We start from the raw sequence: 21825 nt of genomic DNA, 5'->3' as shown, positions 1-21825 counted from the left end.
TGAGTGGTCAACAGTGTAACTCTGTGAAACGCTAGGGGGTGTTGATTGCGGCATGGATCTCGAACGCTGCTATTGGTGGGCATGGATAAGTTCTGTTAAAAATACTACGTGAGGGCCTAGAATGCTCTCCATGAGTATTGTTCGCAGGCTAGTTGATGGCATTTGGTGTTTCAATGACACTTAAATTGCCTATCCAATGTGAAGCCATAGCATCAAGTATCTAATATTTGGAAGGGGATTAAGTGGTTAAAGAAAAGAAGAAAACGCTGGCTCCCAGGTCGGGCCAGCCAACTAAACCTTGCGGCTGCGCAGCCCCCAAGCTTTCTCAAGGTCAATTAAGAGATATACGTCGGTTGCATCCCGAAGGAGTTGCCTTACGCCTCGGGTGTCGTCGCTATTCCGTCGATTCGGTGTAGAAAAATCAGGCGTCCAACGGAAATTCAAGATAATAGCCAGAGTGGAATATTGTAGATGCGAGTGGACTCACATGTTTGACGGACGTGGAAGGATGGAAAACTGATTAATCGAAATCATGGGAACAGTACCTAGGTACTCGTGGGTAGAACAAAAGGTTAGGCCACCTAGTTAGTGGTCCAACACAATCTAACTATCAAGATATCAACCGAAACGCCATTGTTGCCCCTTGTAGGGCCCCCAAGTATCTAGCTTGCTAACAGGAGTTCGTGGGGTTTTGCATGGCGTTGTTGCCATCCCCAGGCGATGCATGGTACGAGATTGGCTTTCTTTACTTCTCAACACGGAAATCCATAAATAATCGATCTTAACTAGTTCTAGACGAGTTGGGTATGGATAGAAGGGCCTCTCGTTTTTAGGCTATAGCTTTTCAACCAGTACGAATGTATACAATGGCAGAATTCGTTATTCTATAGCCGATCTTCACACAGGTATAGAAAATCATCAAAGCTGAGACTCTTATCGGCATGGAATGTTTTAGCCACCTAGTGGTAGAGCTTTTCGGCTATAGTCCCGATAGAGCCCATGTCACTCAGGAAGTCACTCCAGCTGATTTCACATTAATGCCTATTCACATCGAGGAGGCATATCAGGCTATGCTGCTAGCAAGGTTTGCTTTCCTTGTTCGAGGTTCTTCCTTGTCCACCTCTTGCGTAGCAGAGTTTCGCGAATTTGGAGAATCCTGTTGAGTTTTACCCATTTTCTGTGACTATTGGCTGAGTACTTTCCGGTCTGGTGCGTAGCTTCGTCCAAGGTAATTGGGAACAGGGAGCAGGGAACAGGCATCAAAGAGTTCTGTTAGACCATTCGATTATGATGCCTGACAGAGGAAGATCAGCCTGTGCGGGTGCGCTGAGAGTTGCGGAAGCGGGACAACGCTAGACTTCTTGTTCTTTGAGCAATTGTTGAATTCTTTCTTGGGCTATGACCAGCTTCTGAGGCAAAGTATCCTCAGACTAATTGACCCCAGCTGCTTGCAATATCTGACGTAGAGCGTCATGAGAAGAAGACATCTCAAACGACTTGATTGCTGAAAAGATTGTTCAGTGGAAGGGACGAAGGTAAGGCTGGAGACTTAGTCTTTCCACTCGTTCTGTGGTCAGAAGTGTTGTCAAGCTCCAGTTGGGAACGGTTGGGAGTGTCTGGAATGCTTCCGTCGAATTTGATCTTCTTCAACGGCCATGAGGGATCTTGGAAGAATAATAGGTAACAGACAACCAGTGAGAGCGTCCGAATTGGTATTCGAAGAGTATCAGGTTGTTTTCCAAAGAGAGATATCGCGTCGTGCAAGATACTAGGAGGCAGTCACATATCAGTTGTTCGGAAAGATCACATTGCCTGAACACTGCCAGTGGGCGCTCGGCATTAAGATCAACATGTGACATAAAGAGCGCAAGCTGCAACATAAGTGTCAACGGCGGTCGCCGCGAAGATATTTTGTAGTAATCTTGCAGCCCAGTGGTCAATGCATGTTGACTCTGTGAAGACAACGGTTGCCGTCACCCACACATCAACCATAGATTTGTAATTTTATATACATCGGTATTGAACTGCTCCTTGGTCTCGCAAAAAAGACGATCAGAGAGGATTTCATCGATACTATAGAGTATTTGAGGTGCATAGTGATGGACTGTTCGAAACACGCCCGCAAGCGCGTATGGCCTCAGGGACAAGCCTTGAGGAGTTTGTGGCCTTGTAGCAATCATCGAAAGGCCTTTAAAGGCAATAGATTCTTGCACCGCCATATGAGACTCCAGCCTCCGAATACAGATGTTATTCCTGTGAAGATAATGAGTCCGCGGTAGGCAGTGGCATATCCAGAGTTACCCAACATGCTTGCTGTTCCAGCTTTGAGGAGTTGTACACCAGCGAGACCACCACCAACGTAGCCGATGCCTCTTGCACCATTGAACAGGCCAAGCACGACACCAGTATCAATGGCTTCGTTTCTCTCTGCAGCCTCGCGTTCCAATTGCTTGATAATCCCACCCCAGGTAGCACTGTAGCCGCCGGAGAAGAAACCAAAGGTAATGGAGAAGAGGGTCAAAGTGACCATGCTCTGGCGAGGTCCCACACCCCATAGTAAGAAGGCCGAAAGTGCAGAGCAGATTCCTGACATCCATGTCACGGCTGGAGCAGAGAAAGGAAGTCTCTTGTTGTCGCTCAAGTAACCGAAGAAGGTACTGGAGATGATGCCAGGGGCGTTGAACAGTGTCAAGAGCAAAGTAGCAGACGTCTGGGAGAGCAATCCAGCTTCCTGACCATATGAGTTAAGATATGTCTGTGGAATACCGTACCCAGAGCTCTGAATCAGCGTAGCGATACTGTAGATATAGAATGTCTCGTGGTTGAGGAATTTCCACGGCGTATGTCTCGGTCGAATGACCTCCCTCGATGCAGTGGAGACATGGTTGGGAATCAGGAACACAGCCGCGGCACTGCTTACTGTGATGACGGCTGCCCATATGAGCATTGTGTTGCGGAACCCATGTCTGTTCAGCAGAAATTGTAGAAAGAAAGGACATGCAGAGCCCACAATGTTCTTGCAGGAGAAGACAACGCCATAGGCTACTGACCGATTGCTGTTGTTGTAGCTTTCGCCCAGCGACAGAGTCGTTGGACTGTAGATCAGAGCGCTGCCGAGTGCGGCAAGAACACCCTGTGTGAAAATGACCTGCCAAACATGGGTGCTGAAAGCAGCTAGAACAAAGCTGATACAGCTCAGTGCCACCCCACAAAGGGCAACAGTGCGTCGAAAGCGTGCCCATTGTTGACTGAAGAGAGCGAAAAGAATGGGCATGGACAAGTAGACGACTCCGTTTGAAGTTGTTCCGATGACACCAGTAGAAGATTGAGCACCCTTCAGGAATTTTTCGCTGGTATAATATTCCTGGAAAACACCATAGCTCATAGCAAAACCTACACACGCGTAGTCAGTGGAAGTGACGTGAGGGGAGTACAAAGCACAATGGAAGGAGCGTACCCCAAATTGGTAGCTGCAGGAGCGATGAAGCCACGAGGACGCGTGCTTTCTTCCTTGCCAGTTCCTGTTGACCTGCATCATGGTGAGAGGACAAGTCTTCACCAAAGGTGCTGAGTTCAAGCCCATCATCATCTCTGGATGCTGCCATGTTTGTGGAAGATGGTCCAGTGGATGCACGATGACTTTGCATAGTTGTTGGTTGCTCGCGTGACATATTGCCTTCTCGGTTGCTAGAGGGCGTGAGAATAAATATTCTGGCTTAGGATCATTGGTGACTCTTAATAAGTTCATCACGGTTACACCCCACGTTGGAGACACTTGACGATCCATTCCGATTTCGCTACTATGAGGTATCACCATCGGTTGTGGCGGCTACCTGCTTCTCCAATCCGGGATACCAATGCATGCGATGATCCCAGATAATCCCGCAAAAGCAATGTATCCCTATTCACCGCCGTCTCTTAACTATATCTTAGCATCCAATGATGTGTTATGATCTTAGGACACGGTTGGGCATGTCGCAGGTTGGCGCACAGCTTCACGCCCTCTGACTCACATGGAAGGGCGATTGTTACCAGCAAAAGCAGGCATCAAACTATTAAACACTGCCGCCGGTGACAAGGTTTGCCTGTGTAAATGTTTTTGAATTGCTGCATATCGTAAAATGTCTCATGAAAGTACATCAATGGGGGTATCGTGAAGCACGCTAAAATGGAAATTTGCAGTCCACCATTACAGCACCAGCTCTTTTGACCCTTCACCAGATTAATTGGGGTGAAACATGTAGCATGGTTCGAAGGCCGTCACAAATCCGAGGCCAAAGGTCAAGGACAGCTGATCAACCATGACCATTGAGGATCCGATGGGCTTTGTTTTGCCAAATGATCGCTCATGCTTCGTTTTATATATCTCGCTTGAGCCATCAGTTGATCCATATCGAAGTTTCGCAACTTGCCCTGCGGTCCACCATGATGCTCAAAAATATCTTCAAACCGGCTGGCATCCCTGAACTTTTGAAGTGCCTCAAGTAAAACTATTGTCTGTTCATCTGTCCATCTGGTCTGAGCAGGAGGCGGAATCTCTTCTGTGGGAGTAGCCTGTCTCCTGTCCCTCGGCCAAGACGGACGCACGGTAGTGTCGTCAACACGAAGGACATACTCGCTTGTCGGCCGCTGCTGGCGCCGAGATGCTTTCTCGTAGTATTGCGCTCGCTGCTCTCTCCGTATGGCCTTGAGCTCAGCATCCCTTTCTTGCTTCGCGGCTAGCAACCGTTCCTCGTCTGCCTTCTGTCGTAAGGCTAACTTCTCTCTATGTGCCGCGGCTCTTCCGGCCAGAACAACATCCTCGTATTTGGAGATGATGCTATTAAGATTCGTGTCAATACCTTCAACAATGGATTTGATTCCATTATCCAATGCGGGTCTGGGGCTCCACTGCCGTGCTGTTTCAATCAAAGCACTTGCAATCTTTAAAAATCGTAGAAGTTCTTTATGAGCCTCAAAACCGAGGACATTGTCAACAAAGCGGGCTCTGAGGACCTCCTTAGCCAGCCGGACCGCACTTGGAATCAGAGTCTGGTACACATCGCGAACTGTCCGTAGTCTTTCACGGTCCTGAAGATGGTCTTGTGATCTGAGTTCATTGATATCGGCACAACGTTTCTTCAGGACTTTCATATTTTCTGCAGTCCTTTGATCAAAGCCCAAGCTCGACAGAGTATTGCCTCTCCTGAGTTCACGGTAATCTTGATGGATTTTATCAATCTTGCGGCGTACGCCCTTTCCCCTTGCTGATTCTTCCTGAGAGGTAGATCGACCATCCTCAACGTTTGCAACACCAACGAGAACCTCGACCCATGGCTCTGTTAGCTCACTGAACTCGAGCGCCTTTTGTATGCCCCGAAGCGCTTTCTGTCTTGCACGTTCTTCTTTCTCTTTTTGCTCGGCTTCCGCAACTTCTCTAGCTCGTTGCTGGGCTTCAGTATCTGGGCGGGGAGGTGGCGGCGGCGGTGGAAGTGAAATATCGGCATATTGCTCCTCCTGTTCTTGAGGATCTTCATGCTGGCCATCGTCGGCTTCTGCAACGATCTCGTCTGCGTCGTCTTCGTTACCGTCTAGTTCTTCCACCTGAGTAGGAATCAATTTGGGAATCTTGGTGTTCTCAATCCTTGGAAGAGAATTCGACGGCTCGTCGCTCGATTCTTGATTGTCGCCTTGCCCAGAAGGTGGTGCTTGTTGCTCTTCTCTGAAGACAACTTTGCGCTTTGCTCTGCGATCTGCTTTTAAGGGCGAGAACTCTTTCTGAGACTGCCGCTCCGGAGGCTGATTTCCCAGTCCAGGCGTTATAGGGTCATCGTCTTGTTGCGCATCTTGAAAGGGATCGCCAGCTGCTATGGTAGGTCTACCCGATCGTCGAGGTGTCAATGCTAACTGTCTCGTTGCATTCTTGACTCTCTTCAATTGTACCGTCTTCTTGTTCGGCCGCGTGTGTTTCAACAGAGATTTGGAAATCTTATCCAGGTTTTGTTGTCGACTGGATTTCGGTGGGGAGTCGTCGAGGTTCACCCGCGCCGAGCTCTTGGTCTGCAATGTTCCCTTCCCCTTGAATGGAGACTTGTCAGGAGGTTTGCGCTTCCCCAAAAGTATCGACTTCTTGGGCAATTCTATGGGCACCTCAACACCTTGCTCTATATCATCGTCGTCTGGCTGCCAGTTCATGCGGCTACGGGCCGGCGTTGGCGCAGGCAACGAGGCTCGTGTTTTCAGTTTGCCTGAGGTTCGTCGAGGAGAAGGTACACCTGGAGTGCTGTTAGCGCTTCTAGGATGGCGAAGATCAACGGTAAGCATCTTTTTAGGAGAGCTGCGCGATTGTTCCAAGTCACCAGAAGGCCGGGGATGTTTGCGTGCAGGCGTTTGGGAAATATTGCCCGCTAAATCATTCATGATTGTAGTGACATCTGGTTGCCCCGCGGCCGACTGGTCAACTTCATCAGCTTGCGCTGCCAGCGACCGTCGTGTGGAGACAGGCATGATCGAGGAGGAGTGGTCGCTATGAGGAAGACGAGGATGCAAGTCAATTGCCTCGTCTTGTTTCTAGCGCTCTCTTGTTCTCGCCGGTGCAACTCGATGTGGATCAATTGAGTTTGGGTTCAGGTTCGTTAATGTTGGTAGAAATTCGAATTGAGAGAGTCGCAGGGCTCATTCGAGGTTTGTAGACTATCAGCGACTGTTAAAAAGGGAAGAAGTCGTGTGGCAGTGAGGGCCTCTGGTCAAAGTTGTTGCAAAGGCACTTTATTCTCTTTGTTCTCTGCAATTTACACGCAGGTGCAACCTCGGCCTGGTTAGCGTATCTTTCAGGCCCATGAAGAGCACATGATGCATCACGAATGCGGTATCAGATAGAATCCCACCTAAAAGTGAGAAACCCTCCCTGTTAGACTGTAATGGACACAACTTGAATACCTCGTGGTGTTTACTCTGGGTGCCTCAGCTTGAGAGGATCACGCGACGAGGAGCGCGTCGCAATATGGAGTCATGATTCTCCGTACTCTAAGTATCATTTTCGGGGGCTCACTCATCACTGCTAACACCAGCCAAGCCAGACTGTTCGTCCATATCATTACATCTAAAGTTTCAGTTACACTTGTGAAGCGGAAGTAGTTCCTGATCCATATCGCCAGATTGAATAGTGGGTGCTCTTCTTGTGCCTTATGGCTGACACCATGACGCTAGCAAAGCTGGACAACTTTGAAGATCACAAATTCGAGAAACCCACCAAGCGGATCCACGATGGACCAGATGTAACATTCTTCTTGACATCGTTCGCCTATCGAGACATCATCGTATTCATTCTACAACTCAATCACGCCGTTCTCCCTCGCAAGAGAGATGTTGACGGATCAACCAAAATCACCACATATCCCCTGGAATCCCCAGATGTCACATTCTCATTTGCAGTCCAGTCTTTACGGGCTCTCCTGACGAAACTGATAGACCTTGTCGATGAGATCCCTCCAGATACTGGACCCCGTCGGTTCGGGAATGTGAGTTTTCGAAAGTGGTATCAATCAGTTGAAGCGCAACTCCAGGATATTCTCGGCGAATATCTACCGGAAGAACTCGAACCAGCCTTCGAAGAATTGGGAGCCTACCTGATGGGCAGCTTCGGCAGCGCACAGCGACTGGACTATGGGACGGGACATGAATTGAGTTTCCTTGCATTTCTAGCCTGTCTGTGGAAGGTCAATTTCTTCCCACCAGCCGATGCAGGCGTGGAGGAACGAGGCATCGTGCTGGGCGTGTTCGAACTGTACCTCTCACTCATCCGCAAACTCATCAAACTCTACACCCTGGAACCCGCAGGATCACATGGAGTGTGGGGTCTAGACGACAACTCCTTCCTACCCTATGTTTTCGGCTCGGCTCAATTCTCCCCTGCCATCACAGCAGAGACAGATCCGACACCTATAGAAGGATCGCTGCCCGACACACCTCAAGCGTCTTCCGTCGCCAAAGCCAACCTAGTCGACAAAGAAAAGGACAAGAACATGTATTTCTCGGCCATCGCATTCATCTACGACGTCAAGCGCGGCCCTTTCTGGGAACACAGCCCGATACTCTTCGACATCTCCGGCATCAAAGATGGCTGGGGCAAGATCAACAAGGGGATGCTCAAGATGTACAATGCAGAAGTGCTGTCGAAATTCCCCGTCGTGCAGCACTTCCCCTTCGGCTCGTTGTTCAAGTGGGAGAAGGATCCGCACGCCAAACCCCCACCTCCGTCAACACATGCTTCGAGCCAGCCGTTGCGGAATCCTGCTGACACTCACGCGCCGAGTGCTGGCAGGCCGGGAGGAGTCCCACCTCCTCCAACTGGAGGAATCGGAGCAGGTGCCACTACTGCGGCCCCGTGGGCTAAGACGACCTCTCAAGCGCCGGTGGGATTTGTGAACGGTGTGACTCAAGCACCGTGGGCGAGCAGGACCCCAGCACCACCCGCTGGCAGAGCTGTGGGCAGGCCTACAGGACTTCCAGGACGACCTATGCCGCCTCTCAACGAAAGCGTGCGGAAACAGGACGAGGGTTCAAGAAGTGATGAGACCAAGAAATGACAACGACGTGGAAATGAAAATAAATAGATCTTGATGAGGCGACAGAGTGCCCAGATGTATGATTAAAACCGAGGGCCAAAGGACTACATTTGAGGACTAGAGAGTCCTGGGGGGGTATCATGATGAAGAATCCGAGTCATAACCAACCAACGCCATGCTTTCTCCCGCTGCAATCTTATCTCGTTTTGGTGCTTGTGCTTGTAGCCCGGTCTGTTCCTGCTCGTCTGCAGGATCCCGTTTCCGCTTGACCCTGGGCTGCCAGGGGTCGGTGTCTCGTAGAAACGGATCCGTAGCCATTCGCGTGTTTGTCCTGAGCTCGTTCTGCAGCACGGCCCTTTTCGACTGAGCCACAGCCGTAGCAGTTGAAGAGTCAGTGAATGACCTGGCTTTAACCCTCGAAGGCAATTTCTCCTGCATGGTCTGAAAGAGCGGTTTTGAAGACGACCCCGAGACCGACCCTGAACTCTCAGCACGCGCCCCGAAATCAATATACTTGACACGGTCAACATCCTCGGACCGTTCCGGCAGCATGAGCAACTCCTCCCCAATGCCGAACTTCTCCTTGAGCGCGTCACCGGACATCTCATCAGCGTGGCGTTTCCTGCGCCCGACCCTGAACTCGGCACGGAGCTTCTTACTCATCTCGTAGGGATCGGCCCACTGGCGGTCACTGATCTTTGAAAGATCCTCAAGGCGCGCCTTCTGGGCATTGAAGACGGATTTATCCTCGACTTTCTTCTCCAGCACGCCGAACCCGCCGTCCTTCTCTAATCTGTCTTTATCCGCCTCCGACACACCGATCCGCACTTCCCCATCAAGCAACTTGTCCACACCGGTGTCGCGGCGCCTCCCACCCTCGACGACCAAATATTCCGCATTCTTGGGATCGGTCCGGACCTCCAACCACCCGCCGCAGACGGTGTGTTTGAAGCGGAAGCTCCAGATCGGCGTGCTGAAGTAATTGCCCACTTTCTTCTTCTCCGCGTTGAACCGCACGCCTTGGCCGATGATCTGTTCTGGGGAGCACGTGGTGCACCAGATTGCGAACGGGCACTCGAAGCGCACGGTCAGGATTCCCTCGGTCTTGAGTTTTCGTGCCCGGTTGCCGAGTGCGTGGCCCTTGCCTGATGCCGCGTTGAAGGATACTGTTCCTTCGAGGTCCGGTGGGACGTACCGTCCCATGTTGAAGCCTTGCATCGTGGCGGGGGTTTATTGGGAGGGATTGGTGGCTGCTGACTCATCCGGGGGATATCTTGAAAAGCTGGAGCCCGTGCTCTTGGTCAGTCCGGTTCATGTGCTGGATGTGAGGGACGGTCGAAGGTTTCCATGACGGAAACGCGGGAAGACTGCGTGCGTTGGAATTCTTTCTACCTCTTTCAAGTTTCCAGTGCAGTTGATATCGAAGGTGGAATCCAGTGCGGAAGATAGAACTTCGGATAACCTACCATAAATAGACTAGCTCGTTCTCCCCAACAGCATCGAGTAGTTCCGAACTTGAAGGTCATCAAATCGCTACGTCCAGCTTCATTCATCTCATCAAATTTACATCTGTAGTACTCCGTGTCGCAGCAATATAGGAGTCAGGAGCTATGTTGCCTAGTATATAAGTTCGAGAGTCGAAACAAGAACACTTGTACATGGCAATTACGTGCTTTGGGATGTTCATCGACACACGAGCCACCCAAATCAATCAACAGCAAATGCCTAACTGACACTGCCCAAAATCCCAAACCATTCCTCTTTCACAAGGAATAGCCAGTTTTCTCGACAGCTCTCTTATAGGATTCCGACTCTCTGATCCCATCCAACCACCTCTGGACCCTCGGCCAATTCCCACCATCCGTGCCCAGTTTCCTGGTGAAGATGAATTCAATGCTAAACCCCATGAGGATGTCCGCGGCCGAGAGGGTGTTCCCCACGAGGAACTTGTTGGTCTCACCGCCTCCTCCTTCTTTGCCGTCGGACAGCTCGGCCTCCAGCCAGTTGAGGTCGTTGTGCACGTTTGCGGACAGGCCTTTTTCCATTTCTGGGAGGTATTCCGCCGCAGGCTTGGGGAGGCGCCAGCGTGCGTATAGGATCTGAGTCGACGAATAGCGGATTAGTGTCTCATGCGAAAGGTTTGTAAGTGGTAGGCGAGATGGGCTCTGTTCGTGCTTTTGTGGAATGTCTTCTCCGGGAGCAACACTGACAAAGCCTATTTGGAGTGTCACTTACCGGAAGAGCATGTAACATAAAGGTGCCTTCCGCAGCAGCCATGAACTCTCTAACTTTGGCTCTGGCTTTTGGCTCACGTGGCAGAACTCTTCCTTGGGTATCGTATGTCTCGCAGAGATACCTAGATGGATATGAGATCAGGTTAGTCACATTGTCCCAGTGAAAAGTCATCCACATCCTGAACACAAACACCATCCCGTTGTATACCACGCATTGTCAGTTTATGTATCATCGACATCGACAGAGAGACAAGCAGTGTCGTCACACCGTTGCCCTTGCGTCGTGTTTCTGGTGTGCTGTGCTCCCGTTTGAATTATCATATCATGGTCCCCACCAACAAATCTCGCTCGAATCACTCTCGATCTCTCCGGCCAAGAGAACCGAATGGGGAAAGGGAACCTACTCAGCAATAGCACTACTCTCCTGGACGACTATGTCCCCATCCTTGACGGCGGGACTCTTGCCCAGCAAGGTCGGGATCTTGGCCTTGAACTCTGGGGATGCGAGGCCGTTTGACGCTCGTGGTGACACCTCGAGATTGTAAGGTAGCGAGAGTTCCTCGAGAAGCCATGCGATGCGGATGGCACGGCTGGCCCCGAGAAAGTAGAGTGTGATGTCGGGTGTGGGTGCCATTGTTTGGAGGTCAATATTGTTTGTGACTCGGTAATATTGCGATTGAGGAACAAAGTGAGATTTTGCGGGGGGGGGGAAAGTTGAAGGCTGACAATGATGTTAGTGTCTAAGACCTAGAAAGCAGTGAGATGCCAATGATGGGAGAAAAGTACCGTAGCAGAACAGGAGTTCAAATTGATGATGAAAAATCCTCAAGTCTTGCCGTCTGCTCAGATGTGATATGTGGAATTCGATCAACGGTTAGGATTGACCCGGGGTAGATCGATCGGGTGCCATTCCGAGACGCGAGTATCTCACGCCGCGGGATACGCATGCTGATGCCGTTCTCGGACGAAGGGTTTGTCCCCTCTCCCCACACGAGGCCAGACTCCGAGAGCACATCAGTGGATAAACAGAAACCTTGCTGGAATATGACTTCGAAGCTTGAAGTGCGATCTCGGATTGAGGATTTGGAATAACAGGAGACCAGTGAATTGGCAGTCGTGGTCCGGTTGGATTATTGTTTCTCTCTTGCATTGCATGATGATGATTCACGAGTGAGTTTCCCGTCACGCTGAGATCAACGACTATAGAGAATATATTTACAAGCACTTCCCGAGGATCCCTGATAGACAGTGACTGTGGGGATGAAATATGGGACATCGAATTCTAGCACCAGCGTATAATCTCGATCAATCAATAATCCTGATACTAGTTCAGTACTAACTGAAGCAAGGAACAGAGATTCCATGTAGTCATATATACATACGGGTTGTTGTAACGCAAAGAGTCCGATTATGATAGAAGACTCCGTCACTGCGCTCGCTGATGCATTCCGTATTCTGGTGACCATGCTGATATCATAGCCCAGTCCGTAAAATCGGTCCGAAGCCAACAGTCCGTATCCTTATTCCGTACGCCGTATGAGATGCTTAACCACTCACTCGACTCGTGGAAATCAACCGCATTATCATCTTCATCACAACTCACATATCCACATCACAGCAATCACCTTCTAACACCCCATTGCACGACAAAAATGCTAGTATTTGTCCGTGTAAACACCGACAGGGCGCGTGACGAACCGATTGCTTCTCCGCCTGTCGTCAGGTGTGGCAGAGCCTGGTCCACTCTCACTTCCATCTCTCGCCGCGCTTTCCGTCCCTAGACCTCTTGATCCAGCACGAAACTTGGCCTCTAGCATCGCAAGTGCCACATCTCCTGCTTCTCGAGCCATCTCGGCCTCTTTCAATAGTCCATTTCGCGTAAGGTCGCGTTCTTCCTCGGGGAGGACGAATCGATGAATGGTTCGGTGGTCCATAACACGTTCCTCCTCATCGCCACCGCCTTCGACCCATGTGCCCTTACCGCAGCGTCCCTTGCGACGATACGCACTGTACTCAACTGGAGCTGCACCAGAGTTGTCTCGCTTTTTACCCTGGCTCTTTCTCTCAAGTAGTTTCCGAAGGTCTGGATCCGTTTTGGGCCACTCAAACCCATAGAGCATGCTGTGCCTTTCGCATCGAGAGCACTCTCGTCGTGTCTGGTATCCATTGGGCTGGATAAAAAAGCCGTAGCATTTCGAGTTGTGACACTGAACCCATCGATCATGAGGTTGTGCCAGGAGTTTCCGCGTCAAAATGTAATCACCTGCAATGCGAATAGTGCCAGTAACTGGGTGAACAGTCAATGTCGCTCGGGTCACAGTTGTACTTGGTTGTTCAATCGAAGGAAGCACATGGACCTCTGAAACAGCTGCCGGAATTTCTGGAACCTGAACATCCTTGGTGATAGTTGTGGTAGTCAAAGTCGAAATCACGTGGGGAATGGGTGGTTGAACTGCTGGACCTTCGACTTCTGGTGCGGTATCGGTAGACTGTCCTAGTTCCATGTGATTAGAAGGACTGTCCGTCAATTGATCCGAACTTTGACGTGAGGAAGTGACAATAATAGTATCATTGTCAGCTTCAACCTTTGTTATCTCAACCGTCTCCACTTTGATCGTGACTGACGCATCTGTGGCTTGCGGCTCGGGTGGCAATTGAGTTACAAGAAGAGTCTCAGTGGCAGACCCGTGGCTGGAAGGAGACGTTGGCGCGGGTGAGAATGGTAGTCGGGATGATACCTTCCCAAGCAGCCTAGCAGCCATCTTGCTTTCGCGATGTCCATCTCTCGATTTGGCTCTGTTCGTTGACCCTGGTTCACGAGTTTGTAATGGGACAGCATCATCTATTAGACCGCCAGAAGCGGGTGGTGGGCTGTTTATGCGAGGGTTTCGCTCAATCGATCGCCGCGGGCTGTGCGGCGGAGACAGCACAGGAACCTGATGAGATACAGAAATTGGAGCCGTGTCACTTTGCTCCGTTGCCTCACTTGTGGAACCTTCGTCAGGAAGCTCCGATTCGGGAGCAGTGGGTGGCGTCCAGGACTGTTGCAACTTCGATGGAGACTGTGTGATTTTGATTGCCTTTGAAGGAGGAGTAGAAGACGAACCGACTGGTGACGTGTCCGAATCGAATTTGCGTTTTAGATTACGAGCTTGGACACTTGACAACCTGGAAGGTGCAGGAGTCGAATGCTGGCTTCGATCTTCAAGTAGAGCACCTTTGGAGGTCCATCCATTTCGTTCCAAGACTTCGCAAGTATGACAGAGACAATCAATGTTGTTCGGGCCAAAGTAATCGTCGCCATAGGAAACCGTGATCTCATCGCCGACTTCGATATTTTTCATTGCTACCACTTCCATGCCATCTGGGCCGGTTGTGACCAAACGACCATTGGCATCGCAGTCATGGTTGGCAAAGCGAGCAGGGCCCAGAAATATCGACGAATTCTTTTTGCGGCTAGAAACGACAATACTGAAATTGCGGTTGGTCATATCCAGGTCGGCTGACTCCTCGGCAGTCAAAGGGACTAGGGTACCAATGAGATACTTGACTTTGTCTCCTTGCTTGATACGTCGTCGAGCTGTGACGGCAGCTTCGTAGGTGACAATGGTGTATCGATTGGTGGTGGATACTTCCCAAGCACAGTCCGTGCTGTACATTGAGATGTACTTGCGAATATGACAGAGAAAACGCTCTTGTTCGATTTTGGAACGAAGACTCTTCTTGTACCTCTTAAGTCCTGGGAGAGCGAGGAGTGCCTTCTCTGCTGCCACTAGGTCCTTGTCGACAATCACTTTCTGTAGCAGGATTTGAGGGACTTCGTCCTCTTTGATTCCACGGATGGGAATATGTTTTGTCCGGTTCTTCCGTATGCGAGATTTGTAGTAGGCCTAGGAGAACATGAGTATTGCTGTAGATCTTGGGTGAGTTTGAATAGTGAGAACTGACATTGTCCACTAAAGCGTCTGAGCAGACATCATCGTGAGCCGCCAGTTCAGCCAGAGAGAGTCTCTGAGTCCTCTCATTGTCCCGATTTTTCCACTTGCGACTCATGGTGAAGTCTCAAGGCAACTCAATCAATTCAAGCGCGTGTATTCAAGTGCAACAGTCGGGTAATGAACAAGCTGGATAGAGCCCCGGGGATGTGAGAGGGCGGTGGAGCGTTCAGTAATGAATGGAAGGGGCTGACGAGATTGTGTAGCAGACAATGGAGAATGGTCTTGAGTCAGGCCAGCCTGAGAGGAACAATGGTCTAGTGAAAGGGAATGAAATGCGACATTGCGATCGCGTAAAGTCAGACCATGCAGTACAATACTGTTTGCAGCTGAACGTCTTAGCGAGTGAGAGGAGGGATAAGGAGGGTAATGGTTCAGCTCTAGAATCACCGATTACTGGTATGAGTGAAAGTGCAGGTGAATGAAATGGGATGGATGTGCAGCGCGAGGGGGAAGAAGTTCAAGAAACGCGGGCTGGAATGGCTGCTAATTGACGACTAACAGAGTGACACTGGCCTTGGACGAGTAGCAGCGACCCAAAAAGACGCGCAGAGACCAAGCGAGGCCGAGGAGGTGGGAGGCCAATGCACAACATGCCATGCCTAACCATCCGCTTTAGGGGATAGATGGGCACCCGAACCAGAAGTGTCCAAGGGGCCGGGGGCATCAATCAATTAAAGCCAGAGCCACAAGGGATTTGGACGGAGACCCGAGGTTGGTTCCACCAAGATCAGAACTCGCACCAAATCATAATCCTGGTTCAAAGTTGCGGCTGCCCATGCGGACTCCACTTCAAACTTCTTTTGCTTGGCCGAGATTCATTTCGTGGTGCTACTCTTTTGACGACCATCTACTAGTAATTCAGTAAACGTCGTTGGGTGATAGCCACATTATGCTGCCACGATGATACAACTAAAGGTACGAGGATACTGAAACTGCCACGATACTGGTATCTGACCTCTTCTTCCCAGACGATGCTGAACTGCATCGACAACTCGGGTGCTGCCATAGTCGAATGTGTCGCCGTCATGCGGAAAAAGGTCCAGCCAGCCAAAATCGGTACGATGCGCTCCTCTCAGACCAAGTCGATCACCCTTTACCTAACAAAAGATCATCAGGCGATAGAATCATCGTGGTGGTCCAAAAGCAAAGGAGTTTTGGGCCCGACAATCCGGGAGGAACCAGCTTGGGAATTTCCAACAAAGTCCGACGAGGCGATATCCGACATGCCGTGGTAGTCAGAGCTCGAAAAGAGGAACAGAGAAAAGACGGAACGCTGGTCAAATTCGGCGACAATGCATGCGTGCTCATCCAGAAGAACGGCGATCCCATCGGGACAAGACTATCCAGCGTTGTCGGCGCAGAACTACGAGATAAGAAGTGGTCCAAGATATTATCGCTGGCGCCTATGCACATTTGATGATGGTGGGCATCCAAATCATCTCATTGCTATCAACACTTGTAAAATAGATGAAGAAAAAGAACATTCAAGACTCCGTTGTTGAAATCCTTCCCTGGGGTATCAGTGTCCGTTTATGAACCCATTTCTCTCCTCTTGAGAGATGGATGGACGCCGAGCAATGCCACAAAAGAGACAAAACAATCATAAGAAGCCACCAACCCCGAACGCTCAAACGACAGTGTAGACATGATTGCAGGCCGTGCACACGTAGTAAAGTTTCTGCCCAGGTGTGAGTCAAAAGGTGGGTGGCAAGAGGAATGACGGTAAATTACTCACCATTCCGGTTTCTGCTGCCCGCTGCTGTGATTGAAAGTATACCGCGTCTCTTTCGTTGCACCGAGGGCAGGTCTTTTGAGTCCGAGGCAACTAGTTTGGGAAGCATCTCATCAGCTAGAGTTATGAGCAAGGATGATTGTGACTGGGTCAGGGCCTGGGCCGGGTGAATCATTGATCGCACTCGGCGCATCTGATCTGATCACCACAGAGAGTGCAGAGAGAGAGCTCAAAGAAATCTGAACCCACAGTTGGATCATTGGCAACATCGGTGGTCACTCCGGCCGTCTCTTGTACATTGGCACCGAGTTGTTGACGGAATGTACATGCGGAATCATGGGTGGTGGTCGCGTGGCAGGCTTTGCAGATGTAGAGGAGGGTGGATGTGGCTCGATCTTCTTTGGGATACAGTAGATTGGAACATTCTTGACAGAAGCGATAACTGACTTCGCCTCGCTTGCTCTCGCCTTCGCTGGGCGAGGGTGATTGAGGGTTCGACATTGTAGCGAGTGATGGTATTGTAAGAGATGGTCAGGATTGGTTATGTCGACGAACTGTTGTTGTAGATCGTTGATTTAATCTCCCAGACATGCAGAACATATAAAGGTGGTCAAGGTTCGAGAGTGTTGTGGGAAATATTCGATGGATAAATATTGAAAAGAAAGGTATTTGTGAGGGCAGTCGTGGCACCGCCCGCAGTCGGGACTTTTGTGAGAGGACCTTCCTTCACTGAAGCAGGCTGCAGACTCGACGTGCAGGTTTGTCACCACCAACTTGAACTTGAACTTGATGGTCAGCCTGGCTGTGCCTGACGGCACTACTCTCTGGTCATTATTATTATTGGAGTTCCCCGCATAACACCAACTAACAAGCCACTCCCACTGGCAATCTCCTAACGCTCCAGGGGCCCGGGTGGTTGAATCTTTACTGACAGGCACAGTCCACGGCCTTCACTCCAGCCTGACACAGATCAAGCACCTGGTCATAGTGACTGGTGCTACAAACAGACTTGATTATGGTGACTCGTGACCAAGTCACATCTTTGCAACCCAGGTCTGCTCAACAAGGTCACTTGTTTTGATTATTGTTGACTATTCCATTAGTCACCGTCTTCAGCAACCACCTGAGTACACCAAATCAGTTTCGTTCAGGCTCCCAGGCTCCCCCCTCTTCCTTTGACCCTTTCCTCCACCACCTAATCTTAGCAACGAACTACCCCGCCATACTTCACAACAGAGAGGACTCGCTCCCTACAAACAACAAACTACGCCCATCAACATACTGCAAGCTGACATACTGCAAGCTGAATCACTTGATTGACTGTTCCTCAACACTTCTGTACAACATTTCCCAGAAGCTCTCCATCGTATTGATCCATTAACCTTGATTCCTCCCCCAGCTCCCATCATGGTACGCTTCTCTTCTACATCTTTTGGATCTTCAACATTTTCAGCGCTGACTCAAATGTAGGCAGACAGCGGCCTTCCTCCGGACTGGGAGATCCGTCATTCCAATTCCAAGAACCTGCCCTACTACTTCAACCAAAAGACCCACGAGTCGAGATGGGAACCTCCGGAGGAGGCAGATACAGACAAGTTGAAGGTCTACATGGCCCAGCACCACAGCTCGACTGCCACCCGTATCGATGGCCCGGCGTCCGAGGGCAAGATTCGGGCTGCTCACTTACTTGTCAAGCATCGTGACAGCCGAAGACCCTCAAGCTGGAGAGAGACAAACATCACTCGTTCCAAGGAAGATGCAATCGCGTTGCTCAAAGGCTATGAGGCTCAAATTCGTTCCGGCTCCACCACTTTGGAGGATCTTGCCATTTCTGAATCTGATGACAGTAGCGCCCGTAGGAGAGGCGACCTCGGTTTCTTCGGCAAAGGCCAGATGCAGAAGGAATTTGAAGATGCTGCCTTTGCTCTACAACCAGGTGAGATGAGCACAATCGTGGAAACGGCTTCGGGCGTCCATCTTATTCAACGGTATGTCCCACTGGTGCCGGCGGCTTTGCTCTGACCTTCATTGCTGATTGTCATCCACAGACTGCAGTAAAACACCGATGAGGATCAAGGATCGAAGGATCGACATTCAGGGTCGAGTTACTCTTTATCATGGTCGACTGTTGTTGGGGGTTGGCTTGGCCGGGATGAACTTCCGGGTGACGACAACTCTGGAAGACAATACAAGTACCGTTCTTCAGTTGGCTCTCTTCCGCCGCCTTTTTTTTGCCACCGGTTTCCATGGACTCCCGCGGACTGACACTCAGTCAAGGTGAACCTGGTTATACCATTGGTGCGGCCGCATATTGGGTTCAAAATGGTGAAGTGAATAGACAGGCGTCATACTACGAGCCCAAGTAGTGAAAATGCCCATGTCAAATGCTGGAACATGGCTTTCCGCTGCTGGTAGGCAAAAGTCTTTCCTCCACAATCTCCAACGGCTTTTTCCCGTGTGCTCCATATCAAATGGAGAGAAAGATATTCTCCTCAAGGGATTGAATGGTTTCCACAAACGAGACCAAGACTGAGATAGCCATTGCAATCACAATCTCAGATCTCAGTGTTGTGTACCACTACGTCACAAAACCGCTTCCTTCGTCCGGCCAATACAGGTCTTTGGCGGTCGGATTGGCCCGCAACAAAACAGGTAACCTCATTCTGCACATTGCCTTGAATGCCCGAACCACTCCTCCCTCCCTGATCTTCTCGTCTGTTTGATGTATATAATGCTCCAGTCCTTCCACACCTCTTGGTTGTTTTTGCCAGGCTGCTGTATGTTTCCCTAGAAACGCAACTCCATTCCCTGGTCTACACAACTGTTCCACTTCTTGTTTCACTACAGCATTCTTACAACATTAACACCATGAAGGGTTACAATCCGCCAGATGATCTGTTTCTCGAGCCTGCTCATTCACATGACCCGACAGATGTTTCACATGTTGCTGCACTCCCAGATTCAATGCTGTCACAACTCCCACCATCTGTACAAGACGCACTCTGGACGTTACAAGAATCTACTTCAGTGGTCTATGCTTCGTACGAGAGACTACAGGAGCTCCTTGATCAGAGGTTTGATCGGCTTGTTTATCTACCGATTGGAGATGGCACTGCCGTCAGAAGCTGTACGTATGCCCAACGAACAGGTGTTCATGCAAAGACTAATACGTGGAAGACTCAGAAGGCGCTTTTTTCAACTACGTGAACCATCTCGCTGCTGAACGACGTTACCTCCTAGAGGACGCTCTGCCTGATTGGAAGCACAAAGCTTCTCGCGCGGGGTTAAGGCAGTACAACGATCTGATGCTGACATTCCGAGGCAAGGAGATGAAAGTCATTGAATGGTTTTCTCAACTACAAGCCGCTGTGAGCTTCTGGTGTTACGAAGCTAGGCAAACCGAGCTACCTGATTTCGATTCGACCATTCTAGAATACGAATCTCAATCCTCCACACCATCATCCGAAGCCTCGGAATCAGACCTGAGATATTCAACGGATCAACGGCCGGTTAGCACCGGTCGAGAGCCGGTCGCCACAGCAGGCTTCGGTCTCGAGGTCTCCAAAGCGTTGGAAGCTCTGTGATGTATATGTGGTCTGACGTGTCGTAAGCCGAGACGTGGCATTTGTTCTCAATCTTGTTTCAGGCCAACGACTTTTGTGTAACGCTCATGACTTGATGAGAAATGATAAACGGGCATGGCGGGGCAAGCAAAAATAGCACGTGTGATGCTGTGCAACAATGACTACTTACGATGAAGCATCCAATAGACACTACATCGAAGCCTTCGCGGGAATAATGAGAGCTCAGCTAGCACCCTTCATAGCTAAAGACTATTTTCTACATCTCTGCTAGGCGTTAAATTAGGAGAGTACTGTCATATAGCACATACTCTGATGGGAGCTCACGGGTCGATCGTAGACCTCGAGATGCAACTTCCAAGACCCTCCCCTGAGTAGCCTTCCACAATCCACCGGCTTCACAAGATCTTAGTGCCGAAGATGGTGGTTTTTCCCCAGCTCCTTCGCCTAAGTGAATATATGGCTTCGATAGATACCTAAAGAGAGAACGTTTCAGGTTGGGTATCCACGTGTCGAGCTTACACGTGCCCATTTGTTTGGCTCCAGAAGCTGAGATCGACCTCTCTTCCCCGGCTTCACAATTGATCCGTGTCGGGACTATCCGGCAGGCGCGTTCAAGTTTGTTTTGACGTGCTTTCCGGATGAAACCATCCTCCCCAATGTACACACTCCCCTTGAACTAGAGCTTTTCAGACTGGCAGCTTTCAAATGCCCGGGATTTTCTCCCCAGCCTGAGAATGATTCACTATTGCTGCACTTTGCGAGTGGTATCAGGCCAAATTCGGCAGATGTTCTTCCCTCAGCATCTACTCCTTTGTTGCCACGAATACAGCACATCCCGGTCTGCACCGGAGGGTGCATGCTTCTGTATCTTTGATTCGTCCCATACCACAGGGTCTGGCACACGAGTTAGCCAACTGCTCGCTAGACAAAATTCCCGCGGCAGACGCCTAGAAACCGAGCAGCGTGATAAGCATCAATTATCTAGCTAATCTTGTTCCTTGCCGACTTGCGGTGTTGTGGACTTCCACTCCCTCAGAGCCCAGGCACAATTTTCCCAAGGATCCGAGCACAACACTTCCCCAAAGTCCTAATCTACTAGTGGATTTTCCGAGTATGACTCTTGCGTATCGTCTTTGACCTCAAAATCCAGACCGGATGATATCAGCAGCAGTCAAGATGCCCTCGAATCGTGCTTCACTTGAGTTGAGTGAGTCAATCATCTTCAAGAGCCAAACCAGACATTGTGTGGCAGACTCCAAGAAAACAACAACCCTGGGCATGGTTGGCGTTGGCGAACAAAGCACCGTTCTGATCTAACTAAGCATGCATATGTCTTCGCGAATCGCCTATTTCACCGTTGGGCGGCCGCCATTACTGAATGTAGCTATTCGTGCTTGGACACAAATAACATTCACAGGCTCCCCTCATCCTTGAAATACAGAGCTCTTCACAGCCTTGTTGCTCACTCATTTGCTATTGGATTTGGTCCATCTCTGCATTATTTCGCAGGAAGACTTGCTGTTCCCCTTAGTTTGCGAGGGTAGACGTGCTCAGACGTGCTAATGCTCGTCAGGCACTTAAGACCGGATTCGAATGGCCACTTTCAATCCTCAGTCATACTCTGCGCCGAGAGCTCTGTTGGATCTTGCAATAGAGTCTTACAATTTGTCTTTTGCCGAAACATATTCACCCAGTGCTCCTTCCATTCCGCCTATTTACACATCAGTTGGG

At 50.1% G+C, this 21825-nt stretch overlaps 10 protein-coding genes across 10 annotated transcripts; 4 read left to right on the top strand and 6 right to left on the bottom strand.

Annotated features, from left to right (window-relative positions):
• Positions 1 to 2176: 2176 nt before the first annotated feature.
• LTR84_011138 (uncharacterized protein) lies at positions 2177 to 3605 on the bottom strand (the record flags this gene model as incomplete). Its single annotated transcript, XM_064854671.1, has 2 exons — positions 2177 to 3393; positions 3458 to 3605. 2 exons carry the CDS (start codon positions 3603 to 3605, stop codon positions 2177 to 2179), a joined length of 1365 nt encoding a protein of 454 aa, XP_064709397.1.
• Positions 3606 to 4281: 676 nt separating this feature from the next.
• On the bottom strand, positions 4282 to 6486 carry LTR84_011137 (uncharacterized protein; the record flags this gene model as incomplete). Its single annotated transcript, XM_064854670.1, has 1 exon — positions 4282 to 6486. One exon carries the CDS (start codon positions 6484 to 6486, stop codon positions 4282 to 4284), a length of 2205 nt encoding a protein of 734 aa, XP_064709396.1.
• Positions 6487 to 7178: 692 nt separating this feature from the next.
• LTR84_011136 (uncharacterized protein) lies at positions 7179 to 8567 on the top strand (the record flags this gene model as incomplete). Its single annotated transcript, XM_064854669.1, has 1 exon — positions 7179 to 8567. The coding sequence occupies one exon, from the start codon at positions 7179 to 7181 to the stop codon at positions 8565 to 8567; it is 1389 nt and encodes a 462-aa protein (XP_064709395.1).
• A 117-nt stretch (positions 8568 to 8684) lies between these two features.
• Positions 8685 to 9764, bottom strand: LTR84_011135 (uncharacterized protein; the record flags this gene model as incomplete). The annotated part of the gene is made up of 1 exon (XM_064854668.1): positions 8685 to 9764. The coding sequence occupies one exon, from the start codon at positions 9762 to 9764 to the stop codon at positions 8685 to 8687; it is 1080 nt and encodes a 359-aa protein (XP_064709394.1).
• A 545-nt stretch (positions 9765 to 10309) lies between these two features.
• On the bottom strand, positions 10310 to 11414 carry LTR84_011134 (uncharacterized protein; the record flags this gene model as incomplete). The annotated part of the gene is made up of 3 exons (XM_064854667.1): positions 10310 to 10645; positions 10782 to 10902; positions 11185 to 11414. The coding sequence occupies 3 exons, from the start codon at positions 11412 to 11414 to the stop codon at positions 10310 to 10312; spliced, it is 687 nt and encodes a 228-aa protein (XP_064709393.1).
• Positions 11415 to 12435: 1021 nt separating this feature from the next.
• LTR84_011133 (uncharacterized protein) lies at positions 12436 to 14833 on the bottom strand (the record flags this gene model as incomplete). The annotated part of the gene is made up of 2 exons (XM_064854666.1): positions 12436 to 14670; positions 14729 to 14833. 2 exons carry the CDS (start codon positions 14831 to 14833, stop codon positions 12436 to 12438), a joined length of 2340 nt encoding a protein of 779 aa, XP_064709392.1.
• An 845-nt stretch (positions 14834 to 15678) lies between these two features.
• On the top strand, positions 15679 to 16195 carry LTR84_011132 (uncharacterized protein; the record flags this gene model as incomplete). Its single annotated transcript, XM_064854665.1, has 3 exons — positions 15679 to 15693; positions 15747 to 15834; positions 15894 to 16195. The coding sequence occupies 3 exons, from the start codon at positions 15679 to 15681 to the stop codon at positions 16193 to 16195; spliced, it is 405 nt and encodes a 134-aa protein (XP_064709391.1).
• Positions 16196 to 16505: 310 nt separating this feature from the next.
• On the bottom strand, positions 16506 to 17011 carry LTR84_011131 (uncharacterized protein; the record flags this gene model as incomplete). The annotated part of the gene is made up of 2 exons (XM_064854664.1): positions 16506 to 16627; positions 16756 to 17011. 2 exons carry the CDS (start codon positions 17009 to 17011, stop codon positions 16506 to 16508), a joined length of 378 nt encoding a protein of 125 aa, XP_064709390.1.
• Positions 17012 to 17917: 906 nt separating this feature from the next.
• SSP1 (protein kinase ssp1) lies at positions 17918 to 18568 on the top strand (the record flags this gene model as incomplete). The annotated part of the gene is made up of 3 exons (XM_064854663.1): positions 17918 to 17920; positions 17981 to 18498; positions 18559 to 18568. 3 exons carry the CDS (start codon positions 17918 to 17920, stop codon positions 18566 to 18568), a joined length of 531 nt encoding a protein of 176 aa, XP_064709389.1.
• An 810-nt stretch (positions 18569 to 19378) lies between these two features.
• Positions 19379 to 20094, top strand: LTR84_011129 (uncharacterized protein; the record flags this gene model as incomplete). Its single annotated transcript, XM_064854662.1, has 2 exons — positions 19379 to 19637; positions 19688 to 20094. The coding sequence occupies 2 exons, from the start codon at positions 19379 to 19381 to the stop codon at positions 20092 to 20094; spliced, it is 666 nt and encodes a 221-aa protein (XP_064709388.1).
• Between the last annotated feature and the right edge of the window lie 1731 nt (positions 20095 to 21825).

Source organism: Exophiala bonariae (assembly GCF_035927105.1).
Source record: "Exophiala bonariae strain CCFEE 5792 chromosome Unknown scaffold_5, whole genome shotgun sequence".
NCBI classification, from domain to species: Eukaryota; Fungi; Ascomycota; class Eurotiomycetes; order Chaetothyriales; family Herpotrichiellaceae; genus Exophiala; species Exophiala bonariae.
This window is presented reverse-complemented; position numbering and strand designations above follow the sequence as displayed.